The sequence below is a fragment of the Paramisgurnus dabryanus genome, chromosome 1, assembly GCF_030506205.2.
Source record: "Paramisgurnus dabryanus chromosome 1, PD_genome_1.1, whole genome shotgun sequence".
Classification (NCBI taxonomy): Eukaryota; Metazoa; Chordata; class Actinopteri; order Cypriniformes; family Cobitidae; genus Paramisgurnus; species Paramisgurnus dabryanus.
Window position 1 is genome coordinate 38,644,422 of NC_133337.1, and position 22,676 is coordinate 38,667,097.

The 22,676-nt window shown below is 38.6% G+C and overlaps 1 protein-coding gene across 6 annotated transcripts in view; it reads left to right on the forward strand.

Moving 5' to 3' along the window:
- The window catches only part of pald1a (phosphatase domain containing paladin 1a), a 60,714-nt gene that overhangs the window by 2,058 nt on the left and 35,980 nt on the right, over positions 1-22,676 (forward strand). For 2 of the 6 annotated variants that reach the window (XR_010536308.1, XM_065272265.1), the window contains exons 1-7: positions 752-879; positions 16,323-16,508; positions 16,603-16,705; positions 19,371-19,550; positions 19,887-20,051; positions 21,285-21,445; positions 21,649-21,724. Coding sequence is in view for 5 of the 6 variants with exons in the window: in XM_065272265.1 (XP_065128337.1) it covers positions 16,336-16,508; positions 16,603-16,705; positions 19,371-19,550; positions 19,887-20,051; positions 21,285-21,445; positions 21,649-21,724 (858 nt within the window). In the remaining variant the exon portion in view is untranslated. Of the gene's footprint in view, positions 1-751; positions 880-1,466; positions 1,505-11,223; positions 11,407-15,615; positions 15,757-16,322; positions 16,509-16,602; positions 16,706-19,370; positions 19,551-19,886; positions 20,052-21,284; positions 21,446-21,648; positions 21,725-22,676 lie in introns of those variants that run through there. The other 4 variants (XM_065272269.2, XM_065272267.2, XM_065272268.2 and 1 more) reach the window with 4 other exon arrangements.

Genomic DNA, 22,676 nt, shown 5'->3' on the forward strand with positions numbered 1-22,676 from the left:
GACTTTTTTTCCCCAAAGGCTTTTTCTCCTAGGAGTTTTTTTCAACCTCTAGGGAGTTGGCTGACATCGCTCACTTTGCCGCTTTTGTTTTTTCTCAGATTTTTCAGTGTTTTCTCTAGTTATTATTAATGTAAAGCTGCTTTTGAACAATTAAACAATTGTGAAATGCGCTATATAAATAAAATTAAATGGAATTGAGGTTTTAAATCAGTGTCAATTTAAATTTAGGTTTCTACTGTGACAACATACAGTCAAGTCAGTAGTAAGAGGATTTCTCTGGCTTTTGTTTAAAATTAATTATAGCTGTTCTTAAATAGTTGGTGGATTATTGATAAAGTCATTATAAGGATTATTTCTGAATCTTTTATTAGCTCTTTAGCAACATTTGCCACACCATGAAAAACAGAAAAAAGTGAATTATTGAAATTAAAAGAGCACATTAAAATTTATTATGATGAACGTTGTCTGCTAGTACACCACTTGAACTTGATATAAACCAACGTCATAGAACCACCAAAAAAATTGCATTTCAGATTAGCAAAAGTTGCTCAAAATAAAGCATTATTAGCATTTTTTTACTTGCTTAAATGTTTCCGAATCTGACGCAATTTTGCTGTATTTGTTGTTTGTTTGTTGTTGTACAGTTATGCAAGGTTTGTTTCACTGAATCATCAATGATGTGTTGAGTTGATTTTAGCCACTAGATGTCATGTTGTCTATCTGTTGTCTGTATGTAGTCAGTACAGTAATACAAGGGCTGCGTCCGCAATCTGAGCGTGCTTCTTTTGAAAGCTGCACATAGAGACGGACAGACATTACAGCAGCTTTACAGTCCTGTGCCGCGGTTTGGACAGCATAAACATGGTGTCAGATTGACTTGTAAGTAAATATAAACTTTAGGGTTTCTTTTTTTATTGTCATTTTTTTGTTGCATGTTATGATTCAGTTTGTATCACATCAAGATATTTTCTTGGTTATTTCTAAAGCTCACTCATATTTGCCTGCGAAGGTTTTTTTGGGGGTGTAGCTATCATAAAGCAATGTTGTCATTGACTGTCTATTTTAGGATCATCTGGTTCAGATAGAAGTTTTAGAAAAAGAAAAAGTTGCTTACATTTCATTGTTAGTTTGTGATTTCACTCAGATGAAGATATCTTTGGATCAGAATCAGATGTTTCTCACTAAATGTTTGTGTGTACCGTAATTGAAGTTATGTTCCTCATTATGAGGGCAATCCGGACAGGAAAATACGCTTCCTAACGGACACGAACACAGGTGTCATTTTTATAGAGCAGAGCGAGTCCAGACGGATGCGGATGTTTAAAACACAATTCATCAGACGTACAGATAGCAGGAAACAGGCAGGTAACCCGTTTTTAACAGCCTGTGAGGAAGTTTCACAGGAAGCTGAAATTCTGATCACTCCTTTAAAACATCACATCACTTCCTTACACAGCACACTTCATAAATACAGAAAGCATAAGTGCTGTAAAGAAGAGCTCAGGTAAATATTAAAATTATTGACTCATTCTGAATTCTTTATCATCTGTGATACACAAAAAATCATTTTGTGAAAAATGTTTACATTTTCCATACAGTTTATTTTTATGGAGACCACACCCATAAATCATTTAAGTTCTGCTGTGATTTTCAGATTTGACACCTATATTGTAACTTTAACACTTTTGGTTGACTTGTGGCCAAACATCATTCACATTAATAGTGTCATCATATGTAATTTAAGAAATATTGTGGAATTTGTTCAGTTTTTTTACTATGTTGTTTAGGTAGATGTATGAATCAGTAGATTTACTGTAGTAAGACTGGCTGATGTTGTCAATATGAGTTCCCCTATGGACTTTGTGAAGAATCTTTAAATGGGTCATATGATGCGATATTAGGGCTGCATGACATACCAAGAAATGTATCATTATCACGATACTGGTGTACTCAATAACCATGTCACAGAGAGATGCGATAACTTTAATTTATTTAACGTGTCTATCATTTTTGTGTTGCATGCTTAGATTGTCCAAATTAGACCAATCAGAAGGGGTCTTACTAAATACCTGCCAGTAGGTCTTATACTGTTATACTATTGGCTAGACCGCGGGCCAAAAGCAAAGAGCGGAAAATAAATACGGCATACCTAATACCTAAAAGAATGGTACGTCTGAAACAATTTTTTAGCCTGAATTATATGCATATAGGAGATCTGTACGGTTACAAAAATTAAAATCTTAAATCCAAAGAGATATTTCTTATAAAAGTGAAGGCTCATTTCTAAAACGCCCCCACTTTCTACATCACTGTGTGGGAAGATTTGCATAACACCGCCCACATGTATTATGCAAAGTAATTTTTTTCTTGCTGTAGTATTGTTGCCGCCACCGTCATGTCGTAGAGATGCTGTTTTTTGGTAAGGGGTGTAACATTTCCGTCACACGCTTGAGGTATTTGGCCAATTAAAATCACACTGGATAGCTGGCCAATCAGAGCACACTGCACTGTTCAGAACGATGAGCTTTGTAAAAATTAATGTGTTTTAGGAAGGCGGGACATAGAGGAGCAATAATAATGTACGGTATGTGAAAAATCTTTTTTTGAACTATAAACAGCGTAAACACATTGCATTACACAAAATACACAAAATATGTTTTATTTTTAGCAACGCCTCAAATTCTCCTTTGGTTTTCCCACAGTATCAGGAATAACACAAGATGAATAAATGATGAAATTGAAATTGTCTTTGTGAACTGTTTATGTAAAAATTGAAATCTTTTAGAGGTGCATAAAACAAAGAATGAGAAAAAGATGAGATGATAAACATTTCTACAATTCATTTTTAAAATGATGACAAAAGGTCAGATTGAATATTAGCGTTCAAACATGAGTTTTAAGAGCCGTGGTGAAGTCATCTGAACTATTTCATGATTCTTATGTTGTCATTTTGGAGCTCAGCAACATCCGCTTTATGTGCCCAATGTCATTGTGTGTAAAGAGGAGGTCAGAGTTCATACTGAACTTGAGGGTTTGTGTTGACATCAGTGAGAGTAAATGATGATGGAAATGTTATTTCTGTGTGACCCGTTGTCTCATTTATGTCCTTGCATTTATATTAGCATGATGGCACTCAGAAGCGAGTGATAGATGAACAGAAACTGGTCTAGTTAGTTTGTGTACATGTGTGTTTGTGACCGGTGTAAATTTAGCTAAGATTGAGATAGTACTGCAATTTCCTGCCTCACCCTGTTGCCCCATGTTGTGTGTGACTGTGTGTATCACACAACTGCAGTTTTACTGTATTAGTAAACCACACATACTTCTTGAAGAAGTTTCCCTCCTCGTGCCCCAGTTGTCCTCATAAATCCCTAATCTTTTGAGGAACATGACCTGTCAGATCGCTTGGCTCATGTTCATCTGCACAAGTTTTGTTTAGCTTTTTCTTCACTGAGAATTGGATTGAAACATTTTGAAATGTGTTAAACAGAGTTGTGTTATGATACCAAAGGAAACTAATATTTGAAATCCAGAATAATGAATAAACGTGCAAGGGTTTGGAGTGTAGATTTGTGATTGATATCTGTTCTGCAGAGACAAATTTTATAAACCAAAGCCCTTTTTACACAGAGATTACGGAAAGTACACGGAAAATGCTTCCTGGATTTTTGGTTATTTATTTCGCACTGCCAATGATTTTCTGGATTTTGTGCTTGCATTTACACACATAATGTAAAGACACGTGACTAGGGGTGCAGCGATAAATGCAGACATACACTAATAATGCATGGCCGATAACTATTCTGAATCGCACAGCCAATATTATTCACAGATATTTAATGTACTACGGCTTTTGATCAGTAAGTCCTTATCGAACTGAAATCACTCAGTCGTTTATAACAGGGGTTTTCAAACTTTTTGTGTGTGTGGACCACTATTTGTAATCAAGAATTTTCGCGGACCACCTCATAATACTTATTATAAAATATGTCTACACAAAGTCCTGAATTAATCTGCACATCAAAATTTACTAGCACTAAAACTATAACTGGTCATCACATCAGTACAACAGGTTTCTTAACCTTATATCATAATTATTTTTATACATATTCTCAGTGTTGGGAAAGTTCACTTTCTACATGAACTAGTTTAGTTCACAGTTCACAAATTTTAAAATGAACTAGTTCAGTTCATAGTTCATATTTGAAAATGTTAAACTAGGTCACAGTTCCAAAAATGAACAAATTTATAGTTATTTTTTCCCCATATTATTATTTTTAAATGATTGCCATTATAGCCCATATACAACCACCACAGACAGCAATTATTTGATCAGTTTTAACACTGAAGCTAAATGCGTCAGATTTCATCTTCATGTCCAACTTTAAATCCTTATTCAACCAGGGTTTACATTAGCGTTGACTGTCTTTTAATTTTTGTATTTGCTTACACATACCTTGAAAGGCTAGCTGGGTGGGGGTCACACCCCGGGTGAGAAGCGCTGCGAGGCATTGCGTGTTTGACAACTCGCAGGTATTGCACACCACACGTGCACGTTAAATAGCGTGAGCTTAGTCAAAGTCTATTTCAAGATGCGGAATATGCGTTAGCAGCCTATGTTAATCGTTAACGATTTAGGACAAATATGATGTTATTTAATGTTAAACTATTTGAGTTGCGCGGCAGGAATTCCACCAGCGTCTGTGTTGTTGTGATGACGCATGCAGCGTGACTGGTGAACACCAAGTGGTGGCGGTGTTGCCAGATTGGGTGTTTTTTCCGCTACACATTAAGGCCTGTTTACAGTGTGTTTTAGTCGGGTTTTCGCCTGGAAGAATATACAAATCTGGCACCCTATTGAACGACGTTAAACTGAGAGAGCGTGCCGTTCACAGGCACCAGAATGAATGAGTTCACAGTAACGTTTATTTGGCAGCAGTACACGTTCGCCCAAAATATGAACGAGTTTGTATATTAAAATATACATATTCTTATTTTGCCTTTTCACGGACCACCTGCAGTACCCTCACGGACCACTAGTGGTCCGCGGACCACAGTTTGGGAATGGCTGGTTTATAACATGCATTTGAAAAAGCAATACTCGTCAAACATAATCATTATACTTTTCTTTATTATCATGGAACTACCTGAAAAGTTTTGAAGAACAGCAATATAAATATATCCTTAAGCCATTTCCTGAAGCTGCGTGTGTAATGGTTCTTCTTCTGTGGCCCATGTTGAGATTCAGCACGAGAGCGCCCTCTGGCTTTTGTATGTAGATGCATTTCACCGTAATTCATTGAGAAGCATAGCAAGCATCATCGGCCCATATATCGGTGCATCCCTACACGTGACGTATTTTAGTCCTGCATTTATTAGGTTTTTCCACAGGGTCTGAAGTTTGCTAATTATCTGTAAATATTTCTCTCTTGAGAAACCACGCGCGTGCATGTTTGTTTATGACAAGATCATAAAGAGTGCGTGATGCGCTGTTCTGTAATGCTGGTAAATGATCTCAGCTTCAGCACTGAATGTGACGAGCTCCCTAATCCCTGCTTCAGTCCAGTTTGCAGACATTTCGCGTCATGAATGTTGATCTGCGTTTAAATTCCTGCGTCATAGAGCTGAACCATAACTTCTGGTTGCGTTTGCATGCGCGGCCTCACTAGTAAATCGGCATTACCTGCTTTCAGATGGAGCAGCATTCACTTCACAAAGCCGTATTTCACAGAGAAGCTGGGTGATTCTCACGAAAACTTGGTTGGAAAAATGTCAAGCATGAAAATGTAAAAATTGCTTAAATTTACTTTTTTTCCCACCAGACATTAGAAACAAAGTCTGAAGTATATGGGAACATTAATTTAAAAACTTTTACTTATCATTTAACACTTTTTGTAACATAATTTCAAAAATAAGTCCTAAAAAATCTCATTACCGCAACAGTCAGAAAACATCAACACTGTTAGAAAAGCTAATATATTTTCACATTTTTAAAAATTGATTATTAATAGTCATGCACAGTAAATTGAAATTCTGAAATAATATTTATTTTAAATTTAACGGTTTTTTTATTTTGTTTTATTTAGCTCATATACCGCAACACCTTCCACAATTTACAACTATTTTTTTTATATATTTCGAAGAAACCTGACACATTTTCAAAATGACATGACAAACCTGAAAGAACATAATTTGGAGATTCTGCACATGCATTTAAAATCAAAGTATTATGCTTCTATTAATTAAATTAACATTTAATAAGCATCTGTTGCGGTAATGATACATAGGTTTCGGAAATGAGGTTAATTATTTCGGTAATGAGAATACGTATACTAGCCTGAGATTGTGTTAAAAACAAATTTTAAAGTAAAAAGTCTGATAATATTTACAGCATCATGTGTTCAAGTTCAAAACTGTTTTATTGTGTAGTCTTTGAAAAAAATATTAAAGAAAAAACATGAGAACAGGAAGGCTTATATTAATATTCCTTTGTGTCATATTTAAGTCCCCATTTATGCATTTAACATACTGAAATAAGATGGTCTTGATGACCATCATGAGAGAGAGAGAGAGAGAGAGAGAGAGAGAGAGAGAGAGAGAGAGAGAGGCTGTATCCGAAAGTTTAGACAGCTGACTTGTTCCCTCGCTGCCTTATGAGACAATGACTTTGGCTGCATAATGGCAGATCCGAGAAATGCTTTAGGACAGACTTCATAGGCAGCAAAACTGAATTCAGGTTGAAATGTAAGCAGCCCTCTCTGTGTTCCGGGATAACGCAAATCTGCTTGTGGTGCGGAGGTCTGATCGACCCACCCAATTCACACGAGCTCTGTGTGCTCCACCCAAAGGCGGCAATTGTTGGCTCAGGGTGTCCCTTATTGTGAGGATCTCCCGATGAAGGTGCTCAGGACCCGGCTCAACATCGCCCTTGGAGGTTTCTTACTGCAGTGTCCCACTGCCGGCAAAGAGCCGCTGGTGGTAGTCCTCCCCTCGCTCAACCGGTTCAGTTTGTCGCCGAGAGCCTGTGTCCTGAACCGGGAGCCGCCAGGTCTGTTTCCTTTGGGTTTCCGGCGGAGGAAGATGAGATGTCTCTGACAGCGTTGGATGGAGACTGGGACCAGGCTCCACGTGGTGCATCAGACACACAGCCATCCTTCTAAAAGGAACTGGTGCGCATTCTCTTTAAAGCCGTGCAGGACTTGGAGATTGAGTGGAGCACCCCACAAGAACCCCAGAGAAGCAAGCTTGACTTTTGTTTTCTTCACTCAGGCCGCCCCGCTGATGCTCGGAGGAAAGTCACCAGAGTGTGGGCTACCCCTCCCCCCATTTTTTTTCTTAGTTAGGCTACCTGTGTATTCCCCCCATCAAGGACGCTGTGGCTGCTCACCTCTGCCCCTTGTCCACTTCCTTGGATGGTGTGGCGCAGCTTTGAGGGTAGTGAAGCCTCATGACAGCACACCTGTCCGAAAAAGCATACCCGCGCCGAGAGAGGCTCTGTCTGCATTGCACACTATGGCGGTCCTACAGATCTTTTAGGCGCAGGTGCTTAAGGCTCTGGATGAGGGCAGCACGGATCTAAATACCTTCAGGGATCTGAGAATGGTTACGGATTTCACGCTAAGGGCCACGAAGACCACTCATGGTGGCCATGCACAGTCACGCCTGTTTCTCCATCCGGCCTGTTTGGTGACTCGGTGGGCACAATCACGGAGCATTTCTCGGAAGCGGTGAAGAGCTCTAAGGCTATGAGGCACTTCATACCTCACCACCCTGTGTCTCATGGACCAGAACCGGTGGTGCATCACAAGAGTCCCTGGCACAAATCCTCCAGTATATGATGCAAGAAACTGGGTCCTGGGGGACTGCCGTCCGGAACGAAGCCGCTCAAAAACAGAGCATTTTTCTCCTCAGTTGGTTTTGTGTTGCTCGCCCCAGGGCCCGTCCTCACATAAGCGTCTACAACACGCCCCCCCCCCCACTCTCGAACACGACCCACATGTTGCGAAGACAGCAGAGGCGGAAAGGGTTAAAGGACAAGTTCGGTATTTTAGACTTAAAGCCCTGTTTTCAGATTGTTTATGGTCAAATAGAATGGTTTTGACTGAAATTTCGACATTTTCGGCTGCCCTGAGAATTTTCGCGTGTTTGTGTTTCAGCTCAGACCTCTACAATGGGTTTAATGGTGCACTGGAACAATCCTTCCTAAAATGCATTAAACTTTCGTTTACAAAGACGTGAAACTCACCGAGTGGTCAGGGGTGTTCACTGATATGCTCACACAAAAATCGCTGCAAAAGATGCTTTCCAACAGCTGTTTTAGCATTCGTTGTTAACTTGTGGACCTATTTCCCCAAACGCCTCACACCCGTACATTCTTCCGCTGAGAGCTTGAATAATAAACACTCCAGCCCAGGTGGTGGCGCTAATCCGCCTTTGCCAATTGCAAGAATAGAAACAAAGTTCCCGGCGCGGAGTAATACCGTACCTCACAGGACGTCTAATACAGTCAATGGAGCTGGTAAAAACTACGATTAAACCTGTTGGAATGCGTCTTTTGGAGCGATTTTTGTGTGAGCATACCAGTGAACACCCCTGACCACTCGGTGAGTTTCACGTCTTTGTAAACGAAAGTTTAATGCATTTTAGGAAGGATTGTTCCAGTGCACCATTAAATCCATTGTAGAGGTCTGAGCTGAAACACAAACACGCGAAAATTCTCAGGGCAGCCGAAAATGTCGAAATTTCAGTCAAAACCATTCTATTTGACCATAAACAATCTGAAAACAGGGCTTTAAGTCTAAAATACCGAACTTGTCCTTTAACGCACAGTCCTAATGAATTGCGCAGCAACCCGCTTTCTGTCACAGCGCCGGGCGCTTTTTGGCCATCCTCTCTGGTGTCTGTGACTCACGCACTGCGCAGAAAGGAGGTAGTCTCCCTTTGTCCCTTGCCCCCAGGCAGCAATCTGACGCTGCAGACAGTGCGCGTTGTGCGGTCGCAGGTAGCTGAGATGCTGGCACGCATGGGATCCAACTTTATGGATCTTGTTATCCAACTGATGTTGCAGCGCCTAGATGCGTGGCGTGCCATCGCTAGGTTGTTTTTGATACCTGAAAGTGGAAAGAAAGCATAACATTAAATTAGCATGTCTCACAACATGGGAGAAAAAAATTAATGTACATATCATCATATAGTATAGACTTGTTGCGTTGTGTTGTGGGTTTGTCATGTACATTTCCTAACACTGTAGTGTGTTTTTTGCTAATTACACCTGCTAGTAACATCTCCAAACCTAACCTCTCTCTCTCCTTCCTTCTGTACTCCTCTAGCCATTCTGGGTTGCTCTCCCTGAACTTTGTCAACATGGCCTTTGCTAAAGCTTTTTTCTCACTTGCTGACTGTCTACAATGAAGCATCATACAGCAAACTATCAACAGTTATTACATTTTAAATTTATATTAAATTCATAAGAGATATTTAAATGTAATAAACAATATGCTTAAATTCTCATTTCCGAAACAGAAGTTCTCTTTACCGCAACTGCTATTAAATGGTTGCGGTATATGAGAATGGTGTTGCGGAGGATGAGGTACCCCAGTATGTTTTGCTAAAAATAGAGAAGCCACGTAGGCTTTGCTCATTTTTTATTCAGTGCATATAATTAGACTTTAATAAAGAACATTTTCATAAAAAATTGTAAATCAAACAATTTTCGAAATGTAGAAAACTACCTGTTTCGGTAATGATAATCAAAATGTTGTGTAAGCATTCTGACAGGAGAATATTTCAAATTTAACTGGAAAGATATAAAGAGATGATCTTACCTGGTAGCCATCTTGAAGTAACTGGTCCATGTGCTTGGTCACTCAAAATCAAACTTTATTAAAATTTTGTATGTGTGCTTAAACTGTTCTCAAAAAGTGTTGCAGAGGATGAGAACATCAGGCACGGACACATCAATTTCCTAATTTTTCTTCATTATTATAATACATGAATATTCAGTAAATTATTTTTCTGTCATCTAAAGTAGTCTAGCAAAACATCCATTTATTTTTTTTCTAAATATTTTTGTTTTAATATGTTTAAATTACAACATAACGCATGTTCAAACACAGCCGGACGCATTGCGGTAATGAGAATTTCAGCAGAAAATGAGATAAAATTGACAAATTATAAATTCTTATGCTGAAATCACACATTGTGCAAGGTAGAACACAGTATTGTGTTAATTTTGAGGCTTTTTAATATTACTATATCACACATTTTATATCTAAAATCATTAGTGCCGTGGTGTTTCAATGGTTTCGTGAGAATCACCCAGCTAGGCAAAATTGCGTCCATAACTGTGGACAAATCACCTCCAATAATGTATGCGATTTTGCGGAGCTTCTCTGTAAAATACGGCTCTGTGTAGCTCCATCTGACAGCAGGTGATGGCAATTTACTACTAATCACGAAACCAGCTAAACTGATGAGATACGCATGAGAATTGCAGGTGATTTATCGCCCACCCCACAGCATTGTTTCTGCGTCTTGTTCACACAGAGGGCTTTACGGGAATGTAACGGCAATGTTAGGTCCTCTTTACGGTAGTGATCCCAGAACAGTGTTTGTGTTCACACAGAAGCATCTCTGCCAATTTTACGGACATTTTTCAGGGCTCAAAGTGCTGTGAGAATGTGTTTCAATTGTGCATGATTATGAGGAGTATTGAGGGGTCTTTATGTGTTGGTTCATTATATTACCGTAGTAAATTAGCTTCGATGAAGAATAGGAGTCTGTGTGTAGCTGTAGGTGTGTGTGTGTGTACTGAGATTCACAGTATTTACTCAGCTGTGTGTGTGTTGTGTGAGAGACGGGGCGTCTTAATTGCTTACGAATGAAGTAATTAGTGTGATGTGCTAACTTACAAGAGCCGTGCTGAATTACGTGATGTAAACACACATGCTGTTAGCTCATCGCCTTGTTTGCTTTGAGCTGACTGTGTGTGTGTGTGTGTGTGTGTGTGTGTATGTAGAGAAGGTTGTAACACACTCACTGTGAAGAGCTTTCAATTCATGTGATAATTGTGTATGTGTGTTGTAGGATTCAGTTCTGATGAGTAACACACATACAGACATCCTGCACACGCACATGCGCGCACACACACACACACACACACACACACACACACACACACACACACTTGCACAACCTCGCACTGTGTGTCTGACAATTGTGTCGTTCAGACTAAAGCGGTCTCGTTAGAAGGATAGGTACTAGTTAAAGACGACTGCCCCAAACACACACACAGACACACACACGTTGCGTCTGGTAATCATGGCATGAGTTATTAGTCTCCTCCGTTATCTGATGCTCTCTGACTGTCTGTTGGATTTCTGTCTGTGGATTTGATGGTGTTCACAGGTACAGTAAGAGTTTGTGTTTGTGGAGGTTAATTTAGGTTCTGGGAACAGTGTTATTCCCAAAATACTTGTTAAAACTCTCATTTGTAGACATTCGTCTTCAGTTGGAAGAATGATTTGTTAGTTAAGTTGTGAAATGGTTGAGTAAACAGTTGTTGAACATGCATGTTTAATCCAGTTGCTGTGTGTTTGCGAGGTGTGTTGTGATTGAATGGTCTAGCAATCTTGTGTGATCTCTTACTAATTTTAGTTTTTTTTTTTTTTTAAAGATGACACCCTATTAAAAACTTTCTCAAGTCGATTTGGATAAAATCATCTGCTAATTGTTCATTTGTTAATGGATAGATCTTCAAGATTTTTTGACATTTCTGACACAGAAAGCAGCAGACTACTGTCACTTTTAGACCCAAGACAGACTGCACTGTTTTAATATACTGATAAACATCCAGCTGTTTATGTTCACTTTAACAAAAATAAACTTGACTACTGTGTTGACTGCCGGTGCCGATGCTCCTGTGTGGGCGATTTGTGAGCCCTAATGTCTGAGGAAAATATATACGAACTGTATACGCTGGTAAATAGATGTCAGGAAGGTCGCGTTGTGTCCTAGGGTGGGAACACACAGTAGCTTACTCGTACAGTATAATCACTGCAGTGGTGGATCCTCTGCTTTTCCTCATCTTTCCTGAATTTGTGAATGTCCTGTAAATATACTTTATTTATAAGCGCACGCAAGGTGGATGCGAGAAGAAAGTATACTGTATCTTTTTTGTCTGCTGTGTCCCGGGCTTTGACGAAACCCGCTTGCGCTCTCATGAGGCAACGCTTGCAATGCATGACGAGAAACGGACGTACCTATCTTTACGTCCAACATTACACAAAAGGAAAATGTTTCCACACATTTCTGTCACTTTATTTGCCGATTAATGAAACCACGTCAAAAAAATTGCATTTGATATTTCAAATAAGTTAATATCCAAAATGTGCAAAATTCTGCATTGTACAGTAAATTCCATTTTTATACTTGAATTCTGTGATTCCATCCGCGTTTTCCGCGTTGCATAAATCACAGGCCCTACATATATTAAGACGACCGTGTGAGTGTGGTCATGTGGATGGTAAGGCGTGTTTTCGTTTTGGGCTGTGCTCAGTCATCTCTTCACAATAACTGTAATTATGTGCTATTTCTGAGTCTCTGTGTGTGTGAATATGAGAGCCAATTTCTCCTGTAGCAGTCTGGGAATATTTGTAGCTGTTAAAATCATCCAGACCTCACCCTTGCACCATTGTAGTATTTAGAAAATGAGAAGCCAGAATTTCACATTTTGTGTGCCTTGAAGGAAGTAACATATCATTTGAATTTGGAGACATTTGTTTTGAAGTATATTGCCTTACCAATCGAAATACCATGGTAAAAATCAAAGTGCCAGGGTGTTCCCCTGTGATATCCCCACGGCCACCCGCCCTGCTGTTACGTTAGGTGATCTTGAAGTAACATGTAACACATCCTCAAGGTGTTGCAATGCAGGAAGTTGTGTGAGGAAGTGGGTTTTTCCGGGGGCCAATGTTCTTTGTGAGAGGGGAAGAAACTCTCAGCATTGACACTAATGGAGGTGAAACAGTGATTGTCAGAAAGATGACAACATTTCACATCTCTTCAGTGTCTTCAGAGTTCATGGTATAAATAGTGGGTGACTACACTTGAGCTACAGAAATGAAAGAAAGTCCATTAGCTGTGTTGCACGGATGATAATCTGCAATTCTGACATTTTGTAGCTATGAATGAAAACATGAATGGAGATATATGCCACGGAAAAAGAATAGTCTGTTTTTATTCAGGTTATTTGGGATGTAAGTTGCTAATTTGCTAAAGAGCATTGGGCGGGATATGAAATAAAGATAGCACTAGAAATAATGTTTACCTATTTTTGTCTGAATAAATGACAATGTTTTAGTTGCACTCAGTCTAAACCACATAGTCAAGAGATTCTGAAATCTCACCACACTTCCTGTGGAAGTGGGCGGCCTTTCTGCGTGTTTGAGGTGTGTCACCAAAAACTTTGTGGTTTAATATAATTTAAACGGATGAGTTACAAAAAAATTCACCCCCCTCACAGTTGGCATGAAGGGCAAAATTAGCTATATAGACCAAAAACACTTTGTGTACCAGGCTGTAAATTAAATATTTTCTACTGTAAAGTTGGACATTTTACCATGGAGGTCTATGGGAATTGACTCCCTTTTAGAGCCAGACTCTAGGGTCATTCGATAAATTGCAGTTTAAGTCACTTCCTTATTGACTTCATCAGAAAAAATTGTAAGATCGCCTCCCGGAACACGCACTGCAAGTCGTGAACACACAAACACCCAAAGCAGTGGGCAGGGCCCGGGGAGCAATTGGGGTTAAGGTGCCTTGCTCAAGGGCACCACAGTTGTGAGCCTTGAACCAGCAACTCTCAGGTTACAAGACTAACACTAACCACTAGGCTTCAACTGCCCCAAACCCCATTACAAGTCCAGGTGCGTGCGAGAGAGAATATCCATAAGTGCAAATTGAAGCCCACAAATCCTCTCATACAAGGAAAAGCAAGCAATGCGCACGTTAATGTAAAACTATGATGATAATAATAAAAACTATCGTCATGAAAGACTGCTGTCGGCCATATGTCTCACGGTCACGATACACAATAGTATTGTCTATCGGCATCGGCACAACCCTAGTGTACATACTATGGTATAACCATGGCTATTTCAGGAAACGTGTAAGCTGTTAAAATTCAAATCAAAGAAATGCACATTTTGAGTTTGAATGATTTTACTGTCTGTAAATTTCTTTCACCATAATTGCAAGTACAACATTTATATTTAGCTGCAGACAGCTGCTTTAAATACACTTTTAAGTACTTTTTATCTGTACTACTTACTGTGTAGATCTTCAACTACATGACAGAGTGCTGTAGTTTAGTTACATGTGTTTGTGAGTTATAATCCCCTCCTCTGAATGTCTCTAAAAGTAGTGATGAATTACGAAATCAACATTTTCTTGAGCTTTCGACATAAGAGTACATATTGTACTTAAAAAACCATCCTATAAGTTTCAGAAATCAAACTTCTTTGTCAGTTTTGAACAGGGCTGCAAAATTGTGGGAATTATGGAAATTTCCATGGAAATTATACAGGATTACATGGGAATTGTAGCACATGGATGAAGATAAGTCTGATGTCGAAGAAGCTAATGTTTGTATGCGATACTGTTTGTATAAATTGCTAAAAATTCACAAATAATTCCTTAAATTTCCAAAATTCCACAGCCTTGCAACCCTAGTCTTAACGAAAACCACACTGCCAAATACTTATGTCTCGGTGATGTCATAGTGTGGCGAAAGATGATCAGAAGATCATCCGGCACTTTTGCATGACTGACTCTTTAGCCCTGCCCTCAGAGAGAGACACAGTATTATTAAAGCACGAAACAATAAAGATGCCTTTGTGTTTAAAAGACACTGCTGTCTTGGATATCTACAAAGATGGCAATGAAAAGACGCTTCAAAACTTCTTGTAATGCTCAGTGTCAACATTGGGATAAATAATAGTCTATTACTTCTACATTGTGATGTTTTTGTAGGGGTGTAAATCAAACATTTAATTGCGATATGATGCAATATCGGTTATCTCTGCCGATGATATGATATTTGCCAAATCCATTTTCCAATTCCGAAATATTTCCAAACCCACACGATTTGCGTCCGATAGGAGTCACAACGTCTTTTTCGTCTCTTTCACTGTGTTTTTCACTGCTACAACTGCTTTAACTGCTTTTATTGCATTGGATTCACTTTTTAGACACTAGCACACGAAAATAAATGAAAATGCGTGCTTTGGCGGAATTGCGTAGATAGATGTTACGTCAAAGAATGAGGACGTGGAGAGGGTCAAAAGAATGGTACCCTTCAATCAAAATTTTATGTGTGGCATTGAAGCATCATCCATATTGGTGTATTGTTACACCCATAGTTTTTTAATGTAAAATCTTGATAACTTTATAAGTGGACCTCGCTGAACGTTATGAAATTAAAAAAAGATGCAGTTCATGACACCTTTAAGAATGAGGAGCATTCTGCATCCTTCCTCTGATTGGCCGTTTAACTGTAGATGCTTCCTGCAGCTGCAGGCCACTTCCTGCCTGTGCTGAGATCCTTTTGTGCCGAAACGCTCTGTCCCTGACTGAAGTTCACCAGTAGAATTTCAATAGATCTGTGTTTTAGTGCTGTAACACTGGCTGATCTGATATAGGATGAGTGCTCGGGAATAACCGGATTTCCAGAAGGAATTCTGTCACTGAGATCCTGAGGTTTGCTTTAACATGGAATAGAGACAATGATGGATATTTAAAAAATTCTGTCTGCTTGGTAGTTTGAAGTTTTTGTTGGTCCGAGTATGCTTTTTAAGTGTGCACTTGACATTTAACCCCTAATTGATGGACAGTAACTTTTTTATGAGTATCTGCGGTCCTGTTAACAGGCAGATGGCTGGTGATGGTTTGTTTTTATGGGTGTTTGTCTAAGATCGTCTGCTGGCTTGTGGGTGGGTTTGTGAGGCAGATGCTCATCTAGGGCAGATGTAGTGTGAGTCTGAAGATGTCACCTACACTTTGTCCCACTTACATAACAGCACGTCTGTTCTGATTACGCCTTCATCCGGCTTGAAAAAATTCAGATGGTTTAGAATTTTGACATTATAGTTGTCTAAAAACAAAGTATGTTTAGCAACTGTGATTTTATGTTTCAAACACAGATTACAAAATGACTGTTAATGGTCTAGTATGTAAAGTACTTTGTCTCAGAGAGGTCATCACTAGTGTCCTTCTGAGGTCTGTGTGTTTTAAAACGTGTTCTTGTGTGTGTATGTGATTGACAGCTGCTAGTGGAGTATGGGTACGACTGCCAGTGCTGCTCCCCAGCCCACACTGCATGAGGGTTTCCACGGCAACGGGATGACGGACAGCAGGCGGTCGCAGAGCAGCGCCTCTTTCCAGACGCTCAGCATCCACAATAACAAGGCCAAATCCATCATCACTAATAAAGTTGCACCCGTGGTCATCACGTACGTCTACCTCACTGCTCGACTCCTTGATGTCATTTTGAGTAGTTCATCACATCAGCTGTGTATTTGTGTGTGTGTGTGTGTGTTTGTTTAGGTATAACTGTAGGCATGAGTTTCAGATTCATGATGACGTTCTCAGGACAAATTATAAAGTCGGGAGGATCTCGGACAACATGCCAGAGCATCATCTGGTTCAGGTGAGCCAGATTCTCAATATTTATTAGAGATGCACCGATTGCGATATTCTTGGCCTATTATTGATTTTTCTGTAGGTGTGACCTGCCGATAACGATTTTTACTGATTCTAGAAACTCTAATTGATAGCATATAGGCTACAAACAGAAAGCCACTTTTCTGTAATACTTTTTTATTTTTACTAAAAAAGAAATGATGAAACATTGCACTTTCACCCAGACTGCATTAAAACATGATCTTCTTTCATTTAAAAAGATTTAAAAATAAAGTGCTCTCAAACTCAATCAGGATCACTAACATTATGTTAGAAGTCCAAATATCAGTTGGACAGCTGTGGTTAGAAGCATAGTTATTAGTTATGACGAGTAGACTTATTAATCAACAAAATAAGCAAGCAACATGCAGTGCATACTATATCCGTCATTCTAAATATATACAATTTACATTTCATGTCTTTTAGTTTGCAAACAGAATTAAAGCGATGTTTTTGAAAACTGCGCAGCATGTGTGTAGCGCTACGAGCTTTAGGACCCTGGGGAATCCCAGAGATGAGTGACGTAGAAGGAAACTTGCGAATGAATGAAATATCTTATATCTTAAGATATCTTAACTAAAACAAAAGCAGTCTTTAGATGCAATGTGTGTTATTTACAGCAGTAATCTTACATTAAATTGATTTGATTAAATTGGGTAACTAGTGGAATAATATTAACGTATCATTTGCGGATGCGGGCAGGAATCAATATAGGCACGGGCGGACTGCACAGGCGGTTCGGGTCACAGTCTTTATGTTATGTACGGATCACGTTTCCGGGTGCGGAATTAAATTAATGCAGCTGTTGGATAAAGGGTCGGGAGCTGCTTCCACTGCAAGTGTGCGTGTGGCTGTGACATTATTGCTTGTGCAACTGTCAACAAAACAACCAGCTCTGAATCGGAATGTCTTGAGAATGACTGTCCGGTTACCGGTCCGGCCGATCATGCTTAAATTCTGGTCTCTGGCCGGTCTCTAATATTTATATATTAATTACTTACAGACATTACTAATTTTTTCTGTGTTTTCACAACTGAAACAAACACACATAAAAAAATAAAAAAATAAATAATATAAAATTATATTATAAAAAAAATAATATAAAATACAGTTCCACTCGGTGTACATTTTCAAAACACCATATGAGCAGTTCCAGGATTCTCAGTCAAAACTTAAAATATAATTTCTCAGAGAATGGATTTATAACTAATATATTGAACCGTCTGTTTATATTTTCCTAAACCCTTGGTGAGTCCAGACATGAGAAAAATATCAGTCTATACTCATGTTTTCTGTTTTAGATGAGGGACACATACATGCGTTATGGATGTGACAAAAATAGGACACACCTAGATTTTGTAGGATTTCTGTGAATTAAAATGCACAAACCAGAAGCAATAATACCCAACAAAAGTGACAGCTCTTCAAATAACATTTAATATTTATTTTATTAACATTGTTGTGTGTGCATTTATGAGGAATAAGCAGGGTTATGGGTGTGAAATTTCTCCATTATGGATCTGACATTTTTTAAATTTGCACTTACTTAACTATATGGAAAATAATGAAAAAATGCTTTACATTTTTTTTTTTAAAGATTTTGCATGGATTTTGTATCAATGTTCTTTGAGGACCACTGTGTTACAACACAGGACACAGTACAGACCTATACATCATAAAAGAAAAACTAAGAAAAAGATTTTTTAAATATGTCTTGTTTTCCAGTGAAGAAATCCAAATATCTTCGAAACAAAACAAATCAACTTTCAAAGTATGATGTTAATGTTTCTGCACCTGTATTTGAGTGTTTTAAATGTGTCCCAGCGTGTCTCTCAGGCCTCACAAACAGAGTCCGTACTTGCCGTTCTGTGTTCTTCAATTCTTCAGTCATGTTCACACCTCTCATTGAAGTCTTTGAAAGTTCTCCACCTCCTGTTAAGCAGTGAAAACATTCGCTCGTTCATTCTGTTTGCTCGTTTAGTTTCTGTTTGCTGACGATCCAATGATGAGTTTCACTGGAAATCAATGTCACACGTTTATACAGCGGTCAATTCATCAAACACAGACGCATGAGGTTTTAAGTGGAATTGTTCTATTCTAAAGCTTGTTTCTTCTCTGTAAGTTCTCAGGCTTTCTACATCGTAGAATAATTTGTAATTTAAACACTTTTATCCAGAGTAACTAGCATTTAATGTCATGTTGGCGTTTGCATCTTTAATCTGAATTTAATTGAAGATGATCAGATGTCTCCTGCTAGACTGTCATGGTGTTACATAAACACAAAAATGACAGCAGCTTCGACAGTTTTTAGTAATTACACAAATTATTAATTGCGACTAATCGTTTGCAGAATAAAAGATTATGTTTACATTAAATGTGTGTGTACTGTGTATAATAAATATGTAAATATAAATACACACACATGCTTGTATAATTATAATCTAAAAATGTATATACACATTTAAATATTTATTAAACGTATTCATGCATGTCGTGTGTGTATGTAGTATTTATATATATAAACTCTCTAAAACTTTATCCGGTGATGGTTTGAAACTTTTGTCATGTGTGCAGGACTCTTATTGACTGCCGTCTTTATTCATCGTGGTTTATCTAAACTGTGTTTCTCTCAGGGTTCCTACTTTATGGTCCAAGATGTGTTTAGCAAAGCGGATGTTCTCAATACCACCGGTTCATACGGATCGCCCAACTTCAGGCAGAGCAAAGGCAGCTATTCGCTGTACGGCATGGGTCAGCCAAGCCTTAATGGTTTCAAACAGGTCCTCCAGAGACTGCAGGGTCAAGGTCATCAGGTCAGAGGCCATGAATATCTTGGGTTTTCCTCCGATAGGTGAAAGTGATGTGCAAACAATCGTGCTGATATGGTGTTTGTCAAGTAGTTTGTTAAACAGGGTCTCACGCTGAGATTAATTCTGGTGTTGATTCACTCGACGGTTCGTCTAAATGTGTTTTACATTCGTAGAGTCGAGTAAACAGGCACTTTAAATTAAATCTCATTTGTTTGTACAAACAAAAAGCTGTTTTGAATAACTATAATGGTTTAACTTTAATTTAACTAACCAGTGTGTTGGGGAAGCAATTAATACACTTCACACTGTCTTTCTCTTTCTCTCTCTCTCTCTCTGAAGGAGGTGATTTTCTTCTGTTTGCGCGAGGAGCCTGTAGTGTTTCTACGTTTGGACGGTGACTTTATTCCCTATACTCCCAGGAGGAAAGAAAACCTTCATGAGAACCTGCATGGACTTGAGCGAGATGTTTCTTCAGAGAATCTAGAGCTCACCATCAGGAAAGAGGTGCGAACATCACTCACACACATCATAAAGAAAAAAAGAAATCTCTTTTTTACCTTTTTAATCATGTGTTAGGTTAGTTTAGGTTGTTAAAAGGTAAAACCCCCCAGAAACTCTTAAGATGATATTCATGATTACTGGGGATGTTGATGGACCGCGTCATCTTGCACACACACACGCGTGTCTCTGTGCAGCTTCCAAACCAAACTCAAGCACAGACACATATGCAGTACAAATGTTTCTCATACAAATGATAGACCATCAGGGTAGCAATAATTTGCGTCTTTTACAGGACATTTACAAATTAAGGATAGAAAAGTGGCGAAATGTCTGTAGGCATGTGTCGACACGCAACATGCGTTAACAATTCATTTTTTAACTGATAATATTAATCAGTCATACATTTTTACCTTTGGTTAACTGTCAACCGGTCAATATGAACATCCCTCAAGATTTCCAAGTATTTTAATGGGGACATATCATGAAAATCTGATTTTTTTATGTTTTAGTGCTAAAATTGGGGGTCCCCAGTGCTTCATTTATCTTAGAAAATGTGAAAAAGTTCAACCCAGTACCTTGGTTTTGGTAAACCATTCTCTTGCAAGCATGTGAAAAAATAGCTAATTGAAATTTGGTTCCCCTCGTGATGTCAGAAGGGATCTTATTATAATCATATCGCCCCTTAATCTGCACTTTCCAACCACAGCACTGCCATTTAGTGCAGAGATCAACTCATTTGCATTTTAAAGGACACAACCAAAAACGGTTAATTTTTGCTCACATCTACAAACTGGCAATTGTATCATGTTATAATTAATTATCTATATGGTATTTGGCGCTAAAAGGTCACATATGTACTCTGGGGTCACCAATGATTTATTTTACATCTTAAAAAAGTCTTGTGAAATGTCCCCTTTAAAATGAGGATTTATGTATTGTTGTTCTTGTGTTGCTATAATTGCTTCTATTGTTTACCTCACTTGTAAGTTCGCTTTGGACAAAAGCGTCTGCTAAATGACAAAATGTAAAAATGTAAAAATGGATTAGCAATATAGAGAAGATATACGAGTTCTTTTAGATGAAAGTCAACATAAAAACACATTTGCATTTGACCCAACATGTAAGTCATAATGTAACCTAAAAGTCTGTCCTGTTTTGATACGTATATCTATTGAACATCAAAACGGTGACTGTGGAAATTAAACTCATCTGAAACATTTTAATTTGTGATTTTAGCTTCATGACTTTGCCAAACTAAATGACAACGTGTTCTACGTCTATAATGACATTGAGCACTTTAAAGGAGAACCTCAGAAGATCTCCATAACCTGTGAGGAGGACATCCACGTTACTGAGGAGGTGTATAAAAGACTGAGGTTTACCATGCCCATGTACAGGTACACAAACACACATTTCAGGATTTCTGCTATGCTGTCTCTAGATGTTTAAAAGCCCAGTAACTAAGTCAAAGCAAACACTTTAGTCCAAGACGCCTCACACATGGGCCATCCACAGTCCAGTTGGTATGGTCATATCCTGGACCTGTGGTTGGTCATTGTCTCCTGATGAACATGCGATAAATACAGTCAACTGTTTGCAGGTATTACCGGATGCCTCTGCCCATGGAGGGTGCACCTCTTGAGGACATCTTTGATGTGTTCGTGAACATTCTCAGGGTAAGATGTTCTTCATAATAATTAATTATACACATAACATGAGTCTGTCAAGTGTCTGATTGTGAACTGTCTGAGCTGGTTTGTTAAGGAGAAATGAATCTAAAATGAATCTGACATCAGTAAGACTAAAGTCAAAAATCTATAAACTGCAGCATGAATGTCCATCTCAGCATGGACATAAATTAACTGATTTATTGGCCTGGTTGACATCACTAGACAGTTTCCCCATTGCAAGGCATATGTTTAATGAAGCAGTGTTTTGTAATGTTGTGTGCATGCATGTTCACGTGTGTGTGTTGTGTGTACTGTGATGAATGAGACTTCCTTTGCGTGTCTTGTGTTTCCTGTTTCTCTGGTTTGAGGACACAGACTGATGCCACATATTTGTCAAGTTGAAAGATTTGAAAGCATAAAATGGCCAAGTGAAACCACAGATGCAATGTTTCAGTCTTTACTTAAAAGTATGTCTGTTATCAGAAACACAAATACCACGTCAGCAATAAAATAAATGGCTTGTTTTACTCTCTGTATTGTATTTGTCATATTATTCTGTAAGTGCTGTTCCAAGACGACTTCTTTAAATGGACGGTTTGTCTATTTTAAGGGATTTCGATGAATTGTGAATGTTTTTTTTCACTATTTAAAGTGTCTCGTTTTAGCCATGCTGACTGGAAGCAACTTTGTAGAAGAAAGCAAGATCACTTCCTGTCTTTCTCTAAGTCTCGTGATGCGTCCCAGTTCATCTACTTACACTGTGCACAAAGTATGCACTCTTTTTGTGATGGGAAAGTTAATATATTTAAGTGCATAGCAAAGGAGAATGCAAGAACTGGCATGAACTAACAGGCAACATAAGTGTTTATAGTTTCTGGACACAAATTACACACATTAAGATTATATGGATAGTATGTAATATGGGACATTGAGTCAGTTTGTTTACCAGAGCCAGTTG